General features: G+C 35.0%; 1 protein-coding gene across 2 annotated transcripts in view; it reads left to right on the top strand.

Annotated features, from left to right (window-relative positions):
- TRPM7 (transient receptor potential cation channel subfamily M member 7) overlaps positions 1–17430 on the top strand; it is a 111071-nt gene that overhangs the window by 38326 nt on the left and 55315 nt on the right. For both annotated transcript variants that reach the window (XR_011465655.1, XM_005900469.3), the window contains exons 12-15: positions 10355–10489; positions 12885–12938; positions 16503–16643; positions 16975–17109. Coding sequence is in view for 1 of the 2 variants with exons in the window: in XM_005900469.3 (XP_005900531.2) it covers positions 10355–10489; positions 12885–12938; positions 16503–16643; positions 16975–17109 (465 nt within the window). In the remaining variant the exon portion in view is untranslated. The remainder of the gene's footprint in view (positions 1–10354; positions 10490–12884; positions 12939–16502; positions 16644–16974; positions 17110–17430) is intronic.

Raw genomic sequence — 17430 nt, 5'->3', positions numbered from 1 at the left:
GTAACTTTGGGTTCATAAGATAAATTTGGAAGAGTTTGAGAAGGATTGGTATTAATTCTTCTTTGAATGTTTGGTAAAATTTACCAGTGAAGCTGTCTGGTCCTTATTCCTAATTAATCTGTTCACAATTTCTATTTCATCATGATTCAGTTTTGGTAAGTTTATGTTTCTAGGAATTTAACTGTTTCTTCTAGGTTGTCCAGTTTTTTGGCATATAATTTTTATGTTAACCTCTTATGTTCCTTTATATCTCTGGTATCATTTGTAACATCTCTTTCATTTTTTATTTATTTGAGTCCTCTCTGTTTTTCTTCTTGAGTCTAGCTAAAGGCTTGTCAGTTTTTTTTTTTTATTGGAATTATAATAACTTCACACTGTTGTGTCAGTGGAAGCTGTACAACGGAGAATTAGCCATATGCACACATGTATCCCCTCCTCCTTGAGCTTCTCTCCCACTGCCCCGATCCCATCCCTCCAGGTCTTTACAGAGCACCGAGCTGAGCTCCCCGTGTTATACAGCAACTTCCCACTAGCTATCTGTTTTACACATGGTAATGTATATTTTTCAGTGCCACACTCCTAATTCGTCCCACCTTCTCTTCCCCCTCTGTGTTCACACATGTCTATTTTCTACATTTGTGCCTCTACTCCTGCCCTGCAAATAGGTTCATCTGTACCAGTTTTCTAGATTCCTTATATATATGTTAATATACAGCATTTGTTTTTCTGACTGACTTCACTCTGTATGACAGACTCTAGGTTGATTCACATTACTACAGATGACTCAATTTCATCCCATTTTATGGCTGAGTAATATTTCACCATATATATGTAGCACATCTTCTTTATCCATGTCTTGGCTGTTGCATATAATGTCTTGGCTGTTTCATACAATGCTGCAATGAACATTGGGGTACAAATGTCTATTTGAATTATTATTTTTCTCTAAGTATATGTCCAGTAGTGGTATTGCTGAGTCATATGGTAGTTCTATTTTCAGTTTTTTAAGGAACCTCCATGCTATTCTCCATCATGGCTGTATCAGTTTACATTACCACCAGTAGGGCAAGAGGGTTCCCTTTTCTTCACACTGTCTCCAGCATTTATTGTTGACAGATTTCTTGATGATGGCCATTCTGACTGGTTGAGGGGATACTTCATTGTAGTTTTGATGTGCATTTCCCTAATAATTGGCTTTTCAGGTGACACAGTGGTAAAAAATCTTCCTGCCAATGCAGGAGATGCAGGTTCAATCCCTGGGTTGAGAAGATCTCCTGAAGGAGAAAATGGCAACCCCAGACAGAGGAGCTTGGCAGTCTGTAGGGTCACAGAGTCAGAGACAATGGAGCATGCGTGCACAGTTGCTTTGTTTGCAGGTATTTTCCTCCATTCTGAGGGTTGTCTTTTTGTTTTGTTTATGGTTTCCTTTGCTCTATAAAAGTTTTTAAGTTCCAAATGTTTGGGCTTTCAGTTTTATCTTTTCGAAGAACTAGCTCTAGTTTCATTATAGTTGTCTTTTCAATCTGTTTCATTTATATCTGTCTAATCTTTGTTACTTTCTTCCATCTGCTGACTTTGAGTATCATTAATTCTTTTTTGTTCTGGTCTCTTGAAGTATAAAGTTACGTTACTTGAGACATTTTTTGTTCTTCTGTGAACTTCCGTTTTAGAACTGCTTTTGCTGTATACCATAAATTTTTGGTATGTCATATTTTCATTTTTGTTTGTCTCAAGATATTTTTTTATTTCTATTTTGATTTCTTCTTTGACCCATTTGTTGTTGAGTAGCATGTTGTTTGATCTTTACACATTTTTAAATTTTCCAGTTTTCTTTGTATGATTAATTTCTAGTTTCATATCACTGTGGCCAGAAAAGATGCTTGGTATGATTTCAGTTTTCTTAAACTTATTAAGACATGTTTTGTGGCTTAACATTGTCTGTCCTATAAAATTTTATGTACACTGTAGAAGAATGTGTATTTGTTGCTTTGAGGAAGGAACTTTCTGTATATCTGTATTAAATCCTAGGGTCTATTTTGTCATTTAAGGCTCATGATTTTCTATCTGAATGATCTATCCATTTATGTAAGTGGCTATAATTTTGAATTGCTGTCTGTTTCTTCCTTTAAGTCTGTTACTGTTTGCTTTATGCATTTAGGTGCTCCTATGTTAGGTACAAAAATATTTACAAATGTTGTATCTTCTTGTTGAACTGACCACTTTAACATTATGTACCATCCATCTTTGTTTCTTATTACAGTTTTTTATTAAACTCTCCTCTATCTGATATAGGTAAGCTTTTGTTTGGTTTCCATTTGCATGGAATATCCTTTTCCATTTCTTTACTTTCAGTCTGCGTGTCTTTACATCTAAAATGAGTCTGTTATAGACAGCATGTAGATAGGTTCTTATATTTTTATTCATTTAGCTACTCTTTGTCTTTGAATTATTGAATTTAGTCCATACTCCACTCCAGTACTCTTGCCTGGAAAATCCCATGGACGGAGGAGCCTGGTAGGCTGCAGTCCATGGGGTCGCTAGGAGTCGGACACGACTGAGCGACTTCACTTTCACTTTTCACTTTTATGCATTGGAGAAGGAAATGGCAACCCACTCCCGTATTCTTGCCTGGAGAATCCCAGGGACAGGGGAGCCTGGTGGGCTGCCGTCTCTGGAGTTGCACAGAGTCGGGCACGACTGAAGCGACTTAGCAGCAGCAGCAGCAGCACATTTAAAATAATTATTATAAGTATGTACTTACTGACATTTTGTTAACTGATTTCTGGCTGTTTTTGTAATTCCTCTCTGTTCTTTTTTTTTCTTTTCCTCTTGCTCTCCTTTTATAGTTTGATGACTTTCTTTAATGATATGTTTATATTCCTTTCTCTTTATCTTTTGCATATTTACTGTAGCTTTTTGCTTTGTGGTTACCATGAGAGTTACAGATAATAACTTATATCTCTTAACAGTCTGTTTTATGTTAATAACCACTTCTTTGATCCCATTCTAAATATTAACATTTTCATATTACCCTTCCTGTTTTGTTTTTGATGTCACATTTTACATCTTTTTACTGTGAGTTTCTCTTAACTAATTACTGTAATCATGGCTGTTTTTACTACTTTTGTCTTTTAACCTTTATTCTAACTTCATAAGTGATTAATTTACTACTTTACTGTATGTTTACCTTTCCACTGAGATTTATTCTTTCATATGTTTTCTTATTACTAAGTACCACCTTTTCTTTTCAGCTTAAAAGAAGCTCCTTTAACATTTCTTGAAAGGCTGGTTTAGTGATGATAGACCCCTTTATTTTTTGCCAGTTTGGAAAAGTCTCTCTCTCCTTCAATTCAGATTAAGAATTTTTGCCAAGTTTAGAGTATTCTTCATTGGAAGTTTTTTCTTTCAGTTCTTTGAATATATCATGCTACTCCCATCTAGCCTGCAGAGTTTCTGCTGAAAAATCTTCTGATAGTCTTATGGAGGTTCCCTTGTGTGTTACAAGTTGTTTTTCTCTTATTGCTTATAATATCCTCTCCTTGTCTTTAACTTTTGGCATTTTCAGTTATGTATCTCTGTGAAGGTCTCTATTAGTTTCAGTTCAGTCACTCAATCGTGTCTGACTCTTTGCAACCCCATGAACTGCAGCGCACCAGGCCTCCCTGTTCATCACCAACTCCTGGAGTCCACTCAAACCCATGTCCATTGAGTCGGTGATGCCATCCAACCATCTTATTCTCTGTCGTCCCCTTCTCCTGCCCTCAGTCTTTCCCAGCATCAGGGTCTTTTCAAATAAGTCAGCTCTTCGCATCAGGTGGCCAAAGTATTAGAGTTTCAGCTTCAACATCAGTCCCTCCAATGAACACCCAGGACTGATCTCCTTTAGGATGGACTGGTTGGATCTCCTTGCAGTTCACCTTATTTGGAACTCTCTGAACTTACTGTATCTGGATGTCTGTTTTCTTCCTGAGATTAGAGACATTTCAGTCATTATTTCTTCAAATATGATTTCTACCCTTTTGTCTCACTCTTTTTCTGGGAAACCTAAAATATGTTAGTCCATTTGATATTGTCTTGTAAGTTTCTTAAGCTAACTTAACTTTTTGAAAAATTCTTTTTGCTACTCTGATTGGGTGAATTCTACTGCTTTATCTTCAAGTTGACTGATCCTTTCTTCTGCTTCATCTAGTCTGCTGTTGAACCCTGTTAGTGTATTTTTCAGTTTAGTCTTTTATTCTTCAGTTCTGTGACTTCTGGTTGATACGGTCCTAGATTTTCCATCTCTTCATTGAAGTTCTTGCTGTGTTCATTCTTCTCCACAGTTTGGTAAGCATCTTTATAATAATTACTCTGAACTCTTTCTCAGGTAAATTACTTACCTCCATTTCATTGTTTTTTCTTACTCTTTCATTTGGAACATATTTCTCTATTTTACTTGACTCTGTACTGGTTTCTATACAGTAGATGAAATAACCATCTCTTCCAATTGTGTGGTTTTTTTTTGGTCATGTGGTGTGTGCAGAATCTTAGTTCCCTACCCAGGAAGCAAACCCACACCACTGGAAGCATGGCATGTTAATCACTGGACTGCCAGGGAAATCCCCCAGCTCTTCTAGTGTTGAAGAGGTAGTCTTGTGTAGGGGATGAACCTTGTCAGTCAACTTTGCCCCAGCTTTTTGTTCTCTCTCAAACCTTTCTGCTTCTTCAAGCAGCATATTATATTTTTACTAGCTCCCAGTAGTTGAGAATGTGCCAGTACCTTTTAGTGTCCTTAAGGGGAGTGTTTTAGCATCCAGATTCAGACAGATGGAACCCAGTTGCTCAGACAACAACTTTTGAGAGAAGATCTTAGAAAAGTGAATTCAACAATATACCATAATCAGGTGGGATTTATTCTGGAGATCTACAAATCAGTCAAGCATGATACATCACAAAAAATGAGTGATAAGGGCTTCCCTGGTGGCTCAGTGGTAAAGAATCCACTTGCCAATGCAAGAGACACAGGTTTGATCTGTGATCTGGGAAGATCCCACGTGCTCTAGACCAACTAAACACATGCATCATGACTATTGAGTTTGTACCCTCTAGCTCGGAAGCATAACTGCTGAGCCCATGGGCCACAACTACTGAAGCCCCATGTTCCCTAGAGCCTGTGCTCTTCAACAAGAGAAGTCACCACAATGAGAAGCCTACAAACTACAACTAGAGAGTAGCCCTCACTCGCCACAACTAAAGAAAAGCCCATGCAACAGTGATGACCCAGCACAGCCAAAAATAAATAAAGTTATTAAAAAAGAAAGTGAATGATAAAAATTGTGTAATCAATTCAATAGATGCAGAAAAAGTATTTCACATAATTCTATATCTGTTTATGATAAAGACTCAACAGAGCAGGTATGGAGAGAATGTCCTTCAATATAATAAAGACATATATGACAAACCTACAGCTAATGTCATGCTCAATGATGAAAAGTTGAAAGCTTTTCCTCTAAGATAAAGAATAAAACACCCTTGCTGCTTTTATTGCACATAGTGTTGGAAGCCCTCACTATAGCAGTTAGGCAAGAAAAAGTAATAAAAGGCGTGTAAGTTGGAAAAGAAGTAAAATTGTCGCTCTTTGCTGATGACGTGATACCATATGTAAAAAACCCTAAAGACTTCACCAAAAAACTGTTAGAACTAGTGTGTTCAGCAAAGTTGCAGGATGCAAAATCAGTATGCATAAATATATTGTGTGAAATGCTGGACTGGATGAAGCACAAGCTGGAATCAAGATTGCCAGGAGAAATACCAGTAACCTCAGATATGCAGATGACACCACACTCATGGCAGAAAGCAAAGAGGAACTAACGATCCTCTTGATGAAAGTGAAAGAGGAGACTGAAAAAGTTGGCTTAAAACTCAACATTCAGAAAACTAAGATCATGGCATCCAGTCCCATCACTTCATGACAAATAGATAGTGAAATAATGAAAACAGGGAGAGACTTTATCTGGGGGCTCCAAAATTACTGCAGATGGTGACTATAGCCATGAAATTAAAAGACGCTTGCTCCTTGGAAAAAAAGTTATGACCAACCTAAACAGCATTAAAAGCAGAGACATTACTTTGCCAACAAAGGTCTGTCTAGTCAAAGCTATGGTTTTTCCATTAGTCATGTATGGATGTGAGAGTTGGACTATAAAGAAAGCTGAGCGCCGAAGAATTGATGCTTTTGAGCTGTGATGTTGGAGAAGACTCTTGAGAGTCCTTTGGACTGCAAGGAGATCCAACCAGTCCATTCCAAAGGAGATCAGTCCTGGGTGTTCATTGGAAGGACTGATGTTGAAGCTGAAACTCCAATACTTTGGCCACCTGATGCGGAGAACTGACTCATTGGAAAAGACCCTGATGCTGGGAAAAATTGAAGATGGGAGGAGAAGGGGATGACAGGATGAGATGGTTGGATGGCATCACTGACTCAGTGGACATGAGTTTGAGTAAGCTCTGGGAGTTGGTGATGGACAGGTAAGCCTGGCATGCTGCAGTCCATGGGGTCACAAGGAGTCGGACATGACTGAGCGACTGAACTGATTGTGTGAAAATCTCATTCACAATTGCATCAAATAGAATAAATTACCTAGAAATAAATTCAGCCAAGGAAGTGAAAGATGTATGTGCCGAAAACTATAATATGTTGATGAAAGAAATTGAAGAATGTATACAGAAATGGAAAGATATTTCATGCTAATTGATAGAAATCAATATTGCTAAAATGTCTGCACTACTTAAAGCAATCTGTAGATTCTGTGCAGTCCCTATCAAAGTTCCAGTGGCTTCACAGAAATAGAAGAAGCAATTCTAAAATTTGTATAGAACCCCTGAAGATCCTAAGTAGCTGAAAGAGTCTTGAGAAAGAAGAATAAAGCTGAAAGCATTATGCTGCTTGACTTCAAACTTTTCACAAAGCTGTAGTAATTTAAACATGATGGTGGCATAAAAATAGATACATAGATCAATGGAGCAGAATAGAGAGCCCAGATATAAACTTATGCACATATTATGCCAATTAATTTTTGACAGTAGTCAAGACTATACAAAGGGGAAAGGACAGTATTTTTTCAATTATTTGTGTTAGAAAAACTACACAGTTGCATGAAAAGACTGAAACTTGACCACTGTCTTATACCCCACACAAAAATCAATTCAAAATGGATCAAAGACTTAAACATAAGACTTGGAACCATAAAACTTATAGAAGAAATCATAGGTGGTAAGCTCCTTGACATAGATTTTAGTGATGATTTTTTTAATCACACCAAAAACACAACCTAAAAGTGCAAACAGGTAAGACTACCTCAAATTAAAAATCTTCTGCACAACAGAAGAAGCCGTCAACAAAATGAAAAGGCAGCCTACTCATGGAAGAACATATTTACAAATCATAAATCTGATAAGTGACTAATATCCATAATACATAAGGGAAAGCAAAAACAAGCAAAAGATAAAAATCAAACAAAACCAAAAAACCCAACTGAAAAATGGACAGAAAATCTGAATAGATATTTTTCCAAAGAAGGCATGCAAATAGCCAATATATTCATGAAAAGACGCTCAGCATTATTAATCATTAGGGGAATGCATATCAAAACCACAATGAACTATCACTTCACACCTGTTCAGTTCAGTTGCTCAGTCATGTCCAACTCTTTGCAACCCTATGAATCTCAGCACGCCAGGCCTCCCTGTCCATCACCAACTCCCGGAGGTTACTCAAACTCATGTCCATTGAGTCGGTGATGCCATCCAGCCATTTCATACTCTGTTGTCCCCTTCTCCTCCTGCCCTCAATCTTTCCCAGCATCTGGGTCTTTTCAAATGAGTCAGCTCTTCGCATCAGGTGGCCAAAGTATTGGAGTTTCAGCTTTAACATCCGTCCTTCCAATGAACACCCAGGACTGATCTCCTTTAGGAGGGACTGGTTGGATCTCCTTGCAATCCGAGGGACTCTCAAGAGTCTTTGTTTTATCTCAAAGATTTGTTCTACATAGTATTATCTATTTGGTTTTATGCTTGTGCTGTGTGCTTAATCACTAAGTCATGTCTGATTCTTTGTGACCTCATGGACTTATAACCCTCCAGGTTCCTTTATCCATGGGATTTCCCAGGCAAGAATACAGGTGTGAATTCTTTGAATACAGATGTAATTCTTCTCCAAAGGATCTTCCTGACTTAGGGATCAAACCTATGTCTCCCTTATCTCCTGCAATACCACTGAACCACCTGGGAAGCCTGATTTTATGCTTCTTCACCCTGAACGTAGTCTGCAGGACAGTTGTTTATATTTTTTACTTTTATTTTTGTTAGGAGTTCAGTATGCACTGAGTATGTAAACAAATTCTGTTTTACAGACTTGTTTTTTAACTAAGCCTTTTTTCCTCAGGTGTGAAAATTTTGGTAGGCTTTGTTACTGTTCTAGGTCAATGATTATAAACCCAGTTGGCTAGAATACTTCTTTTTTACAACAAAAACTTTGTTACACCTTTTTTTATTATGTGGAAAAGAAATTCGGTAAATACCTACTACACAAATTGTTTTGAAAAAATACTATAATGCCCTAATTATATTGAAGATAGGGAAATGAAGATGATTTATAGTAGAAACATATTTCAATAGAGCAAATGTTGTTAATGTTAGAATAAGTTAATTGCAAATCAGATTTGTATGTGATAAGAGAAAGTAAGATGTAATCTTAAACTAACATAGGAATAACATGCTATGATAAGTTACAGACTGTTAATATTTAAGAAAATAAGTGTTACATTCTTATAAGTTGTGCCTTGTTTTTAAGTGCAATGTCAAAATGTATTCCTTCTTATGAGGTAGAACTGAATGGTGAAAAAAATCACAGAAAATATCTTCCATCCATCCATCATGTGTTAGGCATGCATTAATACTTAGTCTGTATACTTAAAAAGATTTTGGAGACCATACCCTTTGCGAAATAATAGAAATCGATGATGGATTGATGAAGAAATAGTACTAGAAGCTGCTGTAAAAAGGTTATATAGTTGTAAACTTTTCTTAAAATTTATTTTTAATTGGAGGATAATTGCTTTACAATGTTGTTGATTTCTGTTCTATAGTAGTGTGAATCAGCTACAAATATACATATACTCCCTCGCTCTAGAGCCTCCCTCCCACCTTCTCCCTCATATAGTAAATTTCTGAAGATAGAATCGGAATAAGATTAAAACACAACAGGTGAAAAAAGCTAATGATTTGCTATTGATTTTCATCAGAGTTTTTTTTATTATATGATACCAAAATATTTTAAAATATGCAAAAGCGATGAAAAGATACTAATATAACAGTAGTATTAAATATACTGTTTTTAATGGATTTTAGATTCTTGGTGAAATTTCTCTATTTGCGTCTCCATTAATTTTAGGGTATTTGATTTAGAGTCTGTTGAAGCCTCTAAAAGAGTCTGTAAACAATTACAAGTGTTGAAAAGTTGTTAGTCACTCAGACGTATCTGATTGTTTGCAACCCCATGGACCTTAGCCCACCAGGCTCCTCTGTCCATGGAATTCTCCAGGCAAGAATACTGGAGTGGGTAGCCATTCTCGTCTCCAGACTCAGGGATCAAACCTGGATCTCCTGCATTGCAGGCAGATTCTTTACCATCTGAGCCATCAGGGGAGTGCCACAAATACTGATACATGTGTTATATTAAACTACAGTGCTGCATGTTATGTTGCTGTTAGAGATGTGACTTTTCTCTAATGGTGAATGGTTTCTTTTAAAATTCTAAAGAAAACTAAATATAATCTTGTCTGATTTATTCAGTAGTTGTATTTTTAGAAAGTCTGTGGCAATACTTTGTGTTTATATGTAAAGCAAAATTACTGGATTTTCATTTGTTAGTCTAACAGGATAATAAAAAGTTGTATAAGTGAAATTATCTGGCATACTGCATGATTTCTGTTGTCTTTTGACCCTGTCCACTAAATGTAGTTGTGGCCCCTAATTATTAAAATGATTCCTCTAAAAAAACCTTTCCTAAACACTAAAAATCATTGCTCTAAGCTATTTCCCCCCAAATTTACTTGATGATGGATTTTTTCTTATACCTCCACCCCCTTGCAACCCTTGATCTGCAGAATGTTCTTTTGGGAATACTACTCTAGATAGGTCTGTTTATCTATTCCCTATATAGTTTAAGTCCTAGCCTTCTAGATTTTGCATCTTTTAAATTTTGTTTTAAGTCTGTTCAGGAATAAATATGTGTAAATCCTAAGGATGTGCACTTAGAACTGTTTGTGTAATCAGAATGTGTGAAACATATTTATTAATTTTGATGCTGTTTTAGGTTGGATCCTTGGAACAAGCTATGCTTGATGCTCTTGTAATGGATAGAGTTGCATTTGTAAAACTTCTTATTGAAAATGGAGTAAGCATGCATAAATTCCTTACCATTCCTAGACTGGAAGAACTTTACAACACTGTAAGTATATGTTAAATTTCTTTGTGGACTAAGTTTTATCGTCTTTGAAAAGTGTCATTTTACTTGAATATATTCATTCCTATTGGTAAAACCTTTAATATTTTGCTAGATTACCTGAAAAAATTGTATCCAGTCTTTGTATAGATTGTTTATGACAGTCTGAGGCCCTTTCCCTGTTTCTGGAGACCTCCTCTGTTACCATAGCTACATAGGAAAGAGATGTAGTGTTAACAACCCTTTTTTCACCTCACCCCCCTTTTAAAACTTGTAAGATCAGCTTCTTAATCATAGAGCCATTGTATTTCTTCTATTTCTTGGTGGTCATCTGTTACACCAAATTTGTTTTCCTTTAACGAATGGAGAAATTACACATTGCTTTTTTCATGTCTCCTTTTTGTTGTTTCTATTTATGATTTTGACCTTGTGGTATCTACTGTTAGCTTACATACTGTTTTCCATTTTTTTCTTTTAAAGAGCTCCTGAAAACTAATTATTCCCTTTACAAAGCTTTTCTCATTATGTTTGAAATTTCATGTCACTAACATTCAGAGGTAAATAACTACTACTCTTACAAATTTTTGTTACCAATAGCACTATACCTTGAGGAGTACTATGACCAAATCCTAGCTGTCTAACTTTGACTTCTCTGCTAAGCTGTTTCCCTTTATTCATCATTTTCTACCTCTTTATCTCTACCTTTGCATTCTTAATGTCTTTGTACTATTCAATCATTTCTAGCCTTTACTACTTCAATAATCTAATCTCCTTGTCTATCTTCAAATCTTTAACCCAAATATTCTTATAGTCACATATTTTATCATAGCTTTCCCAGTTTAGAGTTTTTTGATGGCTCATTGATATGTATACAATAATACTCAGGCCTTTAGACTAATTTTCAAAGCTCTCCGGCTTTTGAAATTTTGCCTCTGCTATTTCTGTCACTCAGCCTCTCAATTCCTAACTCACATCTTCCTATAGAATGGCTGTTGCAGCTATATCATCTACCTACTATTTCCCTTAAATATAAGCTTCTTTAGAAAGCATTTGCTATTTACACAGTGCTGGTCTGCATTTTTCTTCCAAACTACTTACCCAGTTACTGGATTTTATTCTTTGTTTAAACTTATTTCAAATGCCAAGGCATTGGTACAGTAAACCCCAGTGTCATAGTTTGTTAAGTACAATTTTATTTTCTACTATGGACCGCAAATTTCCTTTGAGTAGGGATTATATCTTTTTTCCCCCCATTTTTTTTCCTTTAATAGTGTCTAACACAGTCAAATTGAACTTTGTTGGCATTATACTGTCTCTAGCGAACAGATATAATATTAAACGGATTATTCATTGTGCTGAAGTAAGGTTTATTCCTGAAATGTAAAGCAAGTATAAAACAGTAAAAATAAAAATTGATCCGATTAGCAAGGCAAGTAATGTTTTAATAGTATAACTCAAAATTATTAAAATAATAGTTAACTTTCAGCATCAATTATTGATAAAATTATTTAAAGTTTAAGGGATTATATATACCATGATACAGCAGTGGTTCTCAAACTTTTTGGTATCAGGGTCCTATTATATGAAAATGGAAAAGTAGATTGAATTGATTACTAATAATACCTCAAAAAATTAACTATAACACAGAGAAAGTTTTTGTTTGAAAAATTTGGTGGGAGGAAATTTTCATTTGATATGTCTTTTAAACATCAGATTTAAAATATTGACAGAAAGTCTCTTGATTTATGCTGCATGGAATTAATTGCAGTAAATTTTATATAGATGAGGGCATTTCTAAAAAGTTTAGAAGAATATATTTTTGACTCTTTTATCTCAGTCTTGATGAGAGAGATAATAGTGGGTATTTTTTCAAAATATAGGATACCCTCAAAATAAGATTATGTAAAAATGAAACTTGTTTAGTCTACTGTAATATTTCATTTACATAGAGTTAAGATAATAGGGAAAAGACAGCATATATAAATGTTAAAGGTTTCTTACCCAAAATATTTAATATATTGCTGAAACTTGATGATTAATAACAGAAACAGAGATGGATATTTTAACAAGAGGAAAGAGAATGTGTGCTTCTACTCTCAGTAAAATATGAATTAAATTTAACATAATTGTGAAGCTTGCAGTGTTTGCATGACTGTTAGAAAACAAAAGCTTTTGTGTTTTTGCGTAAATAAATGTAAGAACATAAGAAAGTATACATCCTGTTTAAGGTAAATATGACAGTGTGAAATGGGTATATCTTTTTCTTTGTTCCATTTTATGAACAGAATTTCTATAACTCAGAAACAGTGTAATTTGTGTAAGAACAAAAGTCCTATAAGTAACAAAAACGTTATTTTAGAAGAAAAATAATAGTTTGCTCTGATTTTTTTTCTCATTAAAGAAACAAGGCCCAACTAATCCAATGCTATTTCATCTTGTTCGAGATGTCAAGCAGGTAAGAGATTATTTTTGTTTCTGAAAAGTGTTGTTTTAAAATCATTTATACTTCATGTGTTTCTAAAAACATTTCTATACATCTTAAAATCAGCAATAAGATCACTTTTTTTAAGATCAAAATAAAATGAGATAAATTTGTGATAATATAGGTGTGGAGAACATAATATATTAGAAATCAAGAAAAATAAAGTTTATGAAATTAAGACCTGAGCTTCTGGTCATCCAGGATAGAGTATGATGAACTTCATGATGCTCATTTGTCCATAAAGGATGATCATTGATAGGATGGATCTTCTTTCTCTGTGTTCAGAAGAAATTTGTTCCCTGGACATTTAAAGGACATTAAATAAAAGACATTGAGAGAAACACTGATTGATGATCTTCAGTGGCAGATTTGCCAATAAAAAGGCTGAAAATGCTCTCTATCTTTCTCCCTATGTCTGTCCTCGTCCATCCCCCGACTCCACCCCACCCCGCCTATTGCCGCCATCTCTCCTCCTTTCTCCCTCTCCCCCTTTTATATTCAGTATTGGTAGTAATTGCATATGTAACACTGTCGTATGATCTAAAGCCATTCTGTGGTGACTAAATTTGATACACTGATGTTTCTCTTCTCTTCTACTGGATTCTCTGTGAGTTAATAGTTTTGAACATTTATTTTTAAAATTTATAACAATGTAAACTATTGATGTCCAACAGTTTTATTTTACTTGATGAAAAAGTACTTGTATTTAGTTAATTGAATTATTTTTAAAGCTTCTGCATGAAAATGCTTACTTTCCAAAATTCTTTACTTTTTACTTGCTAATAAGTGTGAGTGTGCTATTAAATGGTTGAAAACTGGATAGAAGTGTCATTTTCTGTGTTGTATAACATATCTAATAAAACTGACATTTCATAGAAAGAACTTTTAACTTCACTTAAAATGTCTTACTTTAATTCATTTTTCCCCACATGCTTATCTTTTTAGTTTTATTGAAATGTGTTTCACATACCATAAAATTCATCCACTTAAAGTGTATAGTTCAGTGAGTGACGTTTCTGTATTCAGGGTAGTGGCTACCTTTACCACAGTTTTAGAGTATTTGCAGTAGTCCCCTAAAGTAACTTCATATCTATTAGCAGTCTCTCCTCCTTCCTGTTCCTTCTTTACTCCTTACTTCTGACTTCACCCTCAGTTCAGTTCAGTTCAGTCGTGTCTGACTCTTTGCGACCCCATGAATTGCAGCACGCCACACCTCCCTGTCCATTACCAACTCCCAGAGTTCACCCAAACTCATGTCCATTGAGTCAGTGATGCCATCCAGCCATCTCATCCTCTGTCGTCCCCTTCTCCTCCTGCCCCCAATCCCTCCCAGCGTCAGAGTCTTTTCCAGTGAGTCAACTCTTCGCATGAGGTGGCCAAAGTATTGGAGTTTCAGCTTTAGCATCAGTCCTTCCAAAGAACACCCAGGGCTGATCTCCTTTAGAATGGACTGGTTGGATCTCCTTGCAGTCCAAGGGACTCTCAAGAGTCTTCTCCAGTACCACAGTTCAAAAGCATCAATTCTTCGGCGCTCAGCTTTCTTCACAGTTCAACTTTCACATCCATACATGGCCACTGGAAAAACCATAGCTTTGACTAGACGGACCTTTGTTGGCAGAGTAATGTCTCTGCTTTTGAATATGCTATCTAGGTTGATCATAACTTTCCTTCCAAGGAGTAAGCGTCTTTTAATTTCATGGCTGCAATCACCATCTGCAGTGATTTTGGAGCCCCAAAAAATAAAATCTGACACTGTTTCCACTGTTTCCCCATCTATTTCCCATGACGTGATGGGACCAGATGCCATGATCTTAGTTTTCTGAATGTTGAGCTTTAAGCCAACTTTTTCACACTCCTCTTTCACTTTCATCAGGAGGCTTTTTAGTTCCTCTTCACTTTCTGCCATAAGGGTTAATCTCCTTGCCCTCTCTATGGATTTTCCTATTCTGGACATTTCACACTAATTTTTGTTTGTTTAAGTCATTAAAGCTTCTTTTTTATTCTCCCCTTAGAAAGCCTGAGTAATGGGGGAGACTTTCAATACTTTCTTAAACACATTTGCATTGTGATTTACTTAGGTGGTTTAGCAGAGCTATAGTTAATTCTGGAAATCTCACATATGAGATTTGTTATATTAACTACTTTTACATTGATGACTATAGTAATTAGTCTAATTTTTCTACTTCCATAAGTGAAAAATCCTAAAGTACAAGCAGTAACTGAGTATAGTCTGATTCAAAAAAAGTTTTATAAGAGCTGTATGTATAGTTTGAAAAATTGAATCTTTTTTTTAGGTAATTCACATTATTTTCCTTAATTTATTGAAAATATTTATTTTATTTGTTTGGCTGTGTTGGGTCTTAGTTGTAGCATGTGGCATCTTCATTGCATTGTGAGGGATATTTCATTGTGGCAGGTAGACTCTAATTGGCACGCGGACTTAGTTGCTCTGTGGCGTGAAGGATCCTAATACCCTGACAAGGGATTGAACTGCATCCCCTGCATTGCAAGGCAGATTCTTAACCCTGGACCACCAGGGAAATCCCTGTTTTTCTTAATTTAAATATTTCCTATTCAATTGAATTCACAACATAAGGGTATTTGTCAGATTTTAAAAAAACAAACTAAGGTATCTATCGTACATGACATCTTCAGTCATAAAACATATTTTGAGATTGCTTAAGATAAAATAAAAACAAAAATCTTGTATTTAAGGTGAAAATATGTTTTTATTAGTTTTTAAATTGGTGACCTAAAGAACATAGATGTCTAGTTAGAAACTTCACAGGTGTAGCTAAAATATAAAAAGTATAAGCATTTTAAAAAGTACTAAGTTCATAAAATTACAATTAGGGGGATGAAAGAATGTTGACTATAGTAGGGCGGAATTGGTTAATATATATAAATTAACTGATGATTGAACTCTTTTAAGATTATTTAATGGAATTTAACAATACTTCTTTCTGAGACAGTCTTTCCAAACTCAAAAATGGCTTATGTTCCAATTCATAAATTGATGCCCTAAAAAGATGTCTTAACTCTGAACAGTGTTGTAGGTGGTAGTTGAATTTTAGTCAAGGCTATACAAATTTGTGTAATCTATAATATAGCCAATATAATTTTGGTTTAAAAATAGTAATAAGTGTTAATGGTCCCAACTGAAAACATTTATAGCATTATTTTTGCAGGAAAATACAACTTATGTGCCATGGTGAGATGGAACACTTGGCACTTAGAGCTTTCTTTGCTTCTGTGTGAAGTATTATTACAGTGGAGAGATCAAATTTTCTTCCTACTGTAAGTCATACTCTTGTCCTGAGCCACACTGTTGGGACCTCAAACTTCAGAATCCCTGTTCTTACAAAAGGAAACAGAAGCAAGTCACTCTTTTCTGTAAAGGTAGCTGCTGGCAACTCCAGCTTTCTGTAGCAAGTGAACATTTGTTATTTTGGAGAATAATAGACACGTTGCTAGGCAGGGCTTGGAAACATTGAGAAATACAATTTTGCCTTTTTAAAATTAATGTTTTGTTTCCAGGGGAATCTTCCTCCAGGATATAAGATCACTCTAATTGATATAGGACTTGTTATTGAATATCTTATGGGAGGAACCTATAGATGCACCTACACTCGGAAACGTTTTCGATTAATATATAATAGTCTTGGTGGAAATAATCGGGTATGTAATATTTGGGGGAAGTGCTATAGATGTTCTTTAAAATGAGCTTTTAAAAATTAACTCAGAATGGTAAAAGTATTGACAGAATTGTCTTAAAAACAAGATTTTCAACTAAGAGTACTTAGAAATATTTTCTAATTGAAATTCTAAAGAAATCATGTTGGGTTTTGTTTTTTTTTGGTGTGTGTATATGCACATTTATATATACATGTATATGTAAAAATAGATTTTTAATTTTTATAGCATAACAGTGTATTTAAAATAGATTTTTAATTTTTATAGCATAACAGTGTATTTAAATCTGTAAAAACTGATAAACTTTTGCTTTCAGAGGTCTGGCCGAAATACCTCCAGCAGCACTCCTCAGTTGCGAAAGAGTCAGGAATCTTTTGGCAATAGAGCAGATAAAAAGGAAAAAACGAGGCATAATCATTTCATTAAAACAGCACAGCCCTACCGACCAAAGGTATTTTTGTTTAAATATTACCTGTTCTGGCTTTTGGATTTTATTCTTTTTAAGTTACTTGGTATTATGAAACAAAAAAGTCACTTGTTTTAGTAAGAATTATCTTTTGTTTTTAGATGTTTTATAGTATTCCTCAATTTTTCATTTTCCTATATACCAAAAAATAATATGAGGTAATAATTCTATTAAGCTTTTCATATTTAGCTATGATAATCAAAATTTTTAGATATTTTGGTCAGTGCTTAACTGCCTTCTTTTATTCCATATTTACTTGATTACCAGCATGCAAGACAAAGGTGGTACCAAACTTTTCCTTCATTA

Source organism: Bos mutus, chromosome 10, assembly GCF_027580195.1.
Source record: "Bos mutus isolate GX-2022 chromosome 10, NWIPB_WYAK_1.1, whole genome shotgun sequence".
Lineage (NCBI taxonomy): Eukaryota > Metazoa > Chordata > Mammalia > Artiodactyla > Bovidae > Bos > Bos mutus.
The sequence above is the reverse complement of the archived record's forward strand: the minus strand, read 5'-3'. Positions and strand labels throughout refer to the sequence as shown.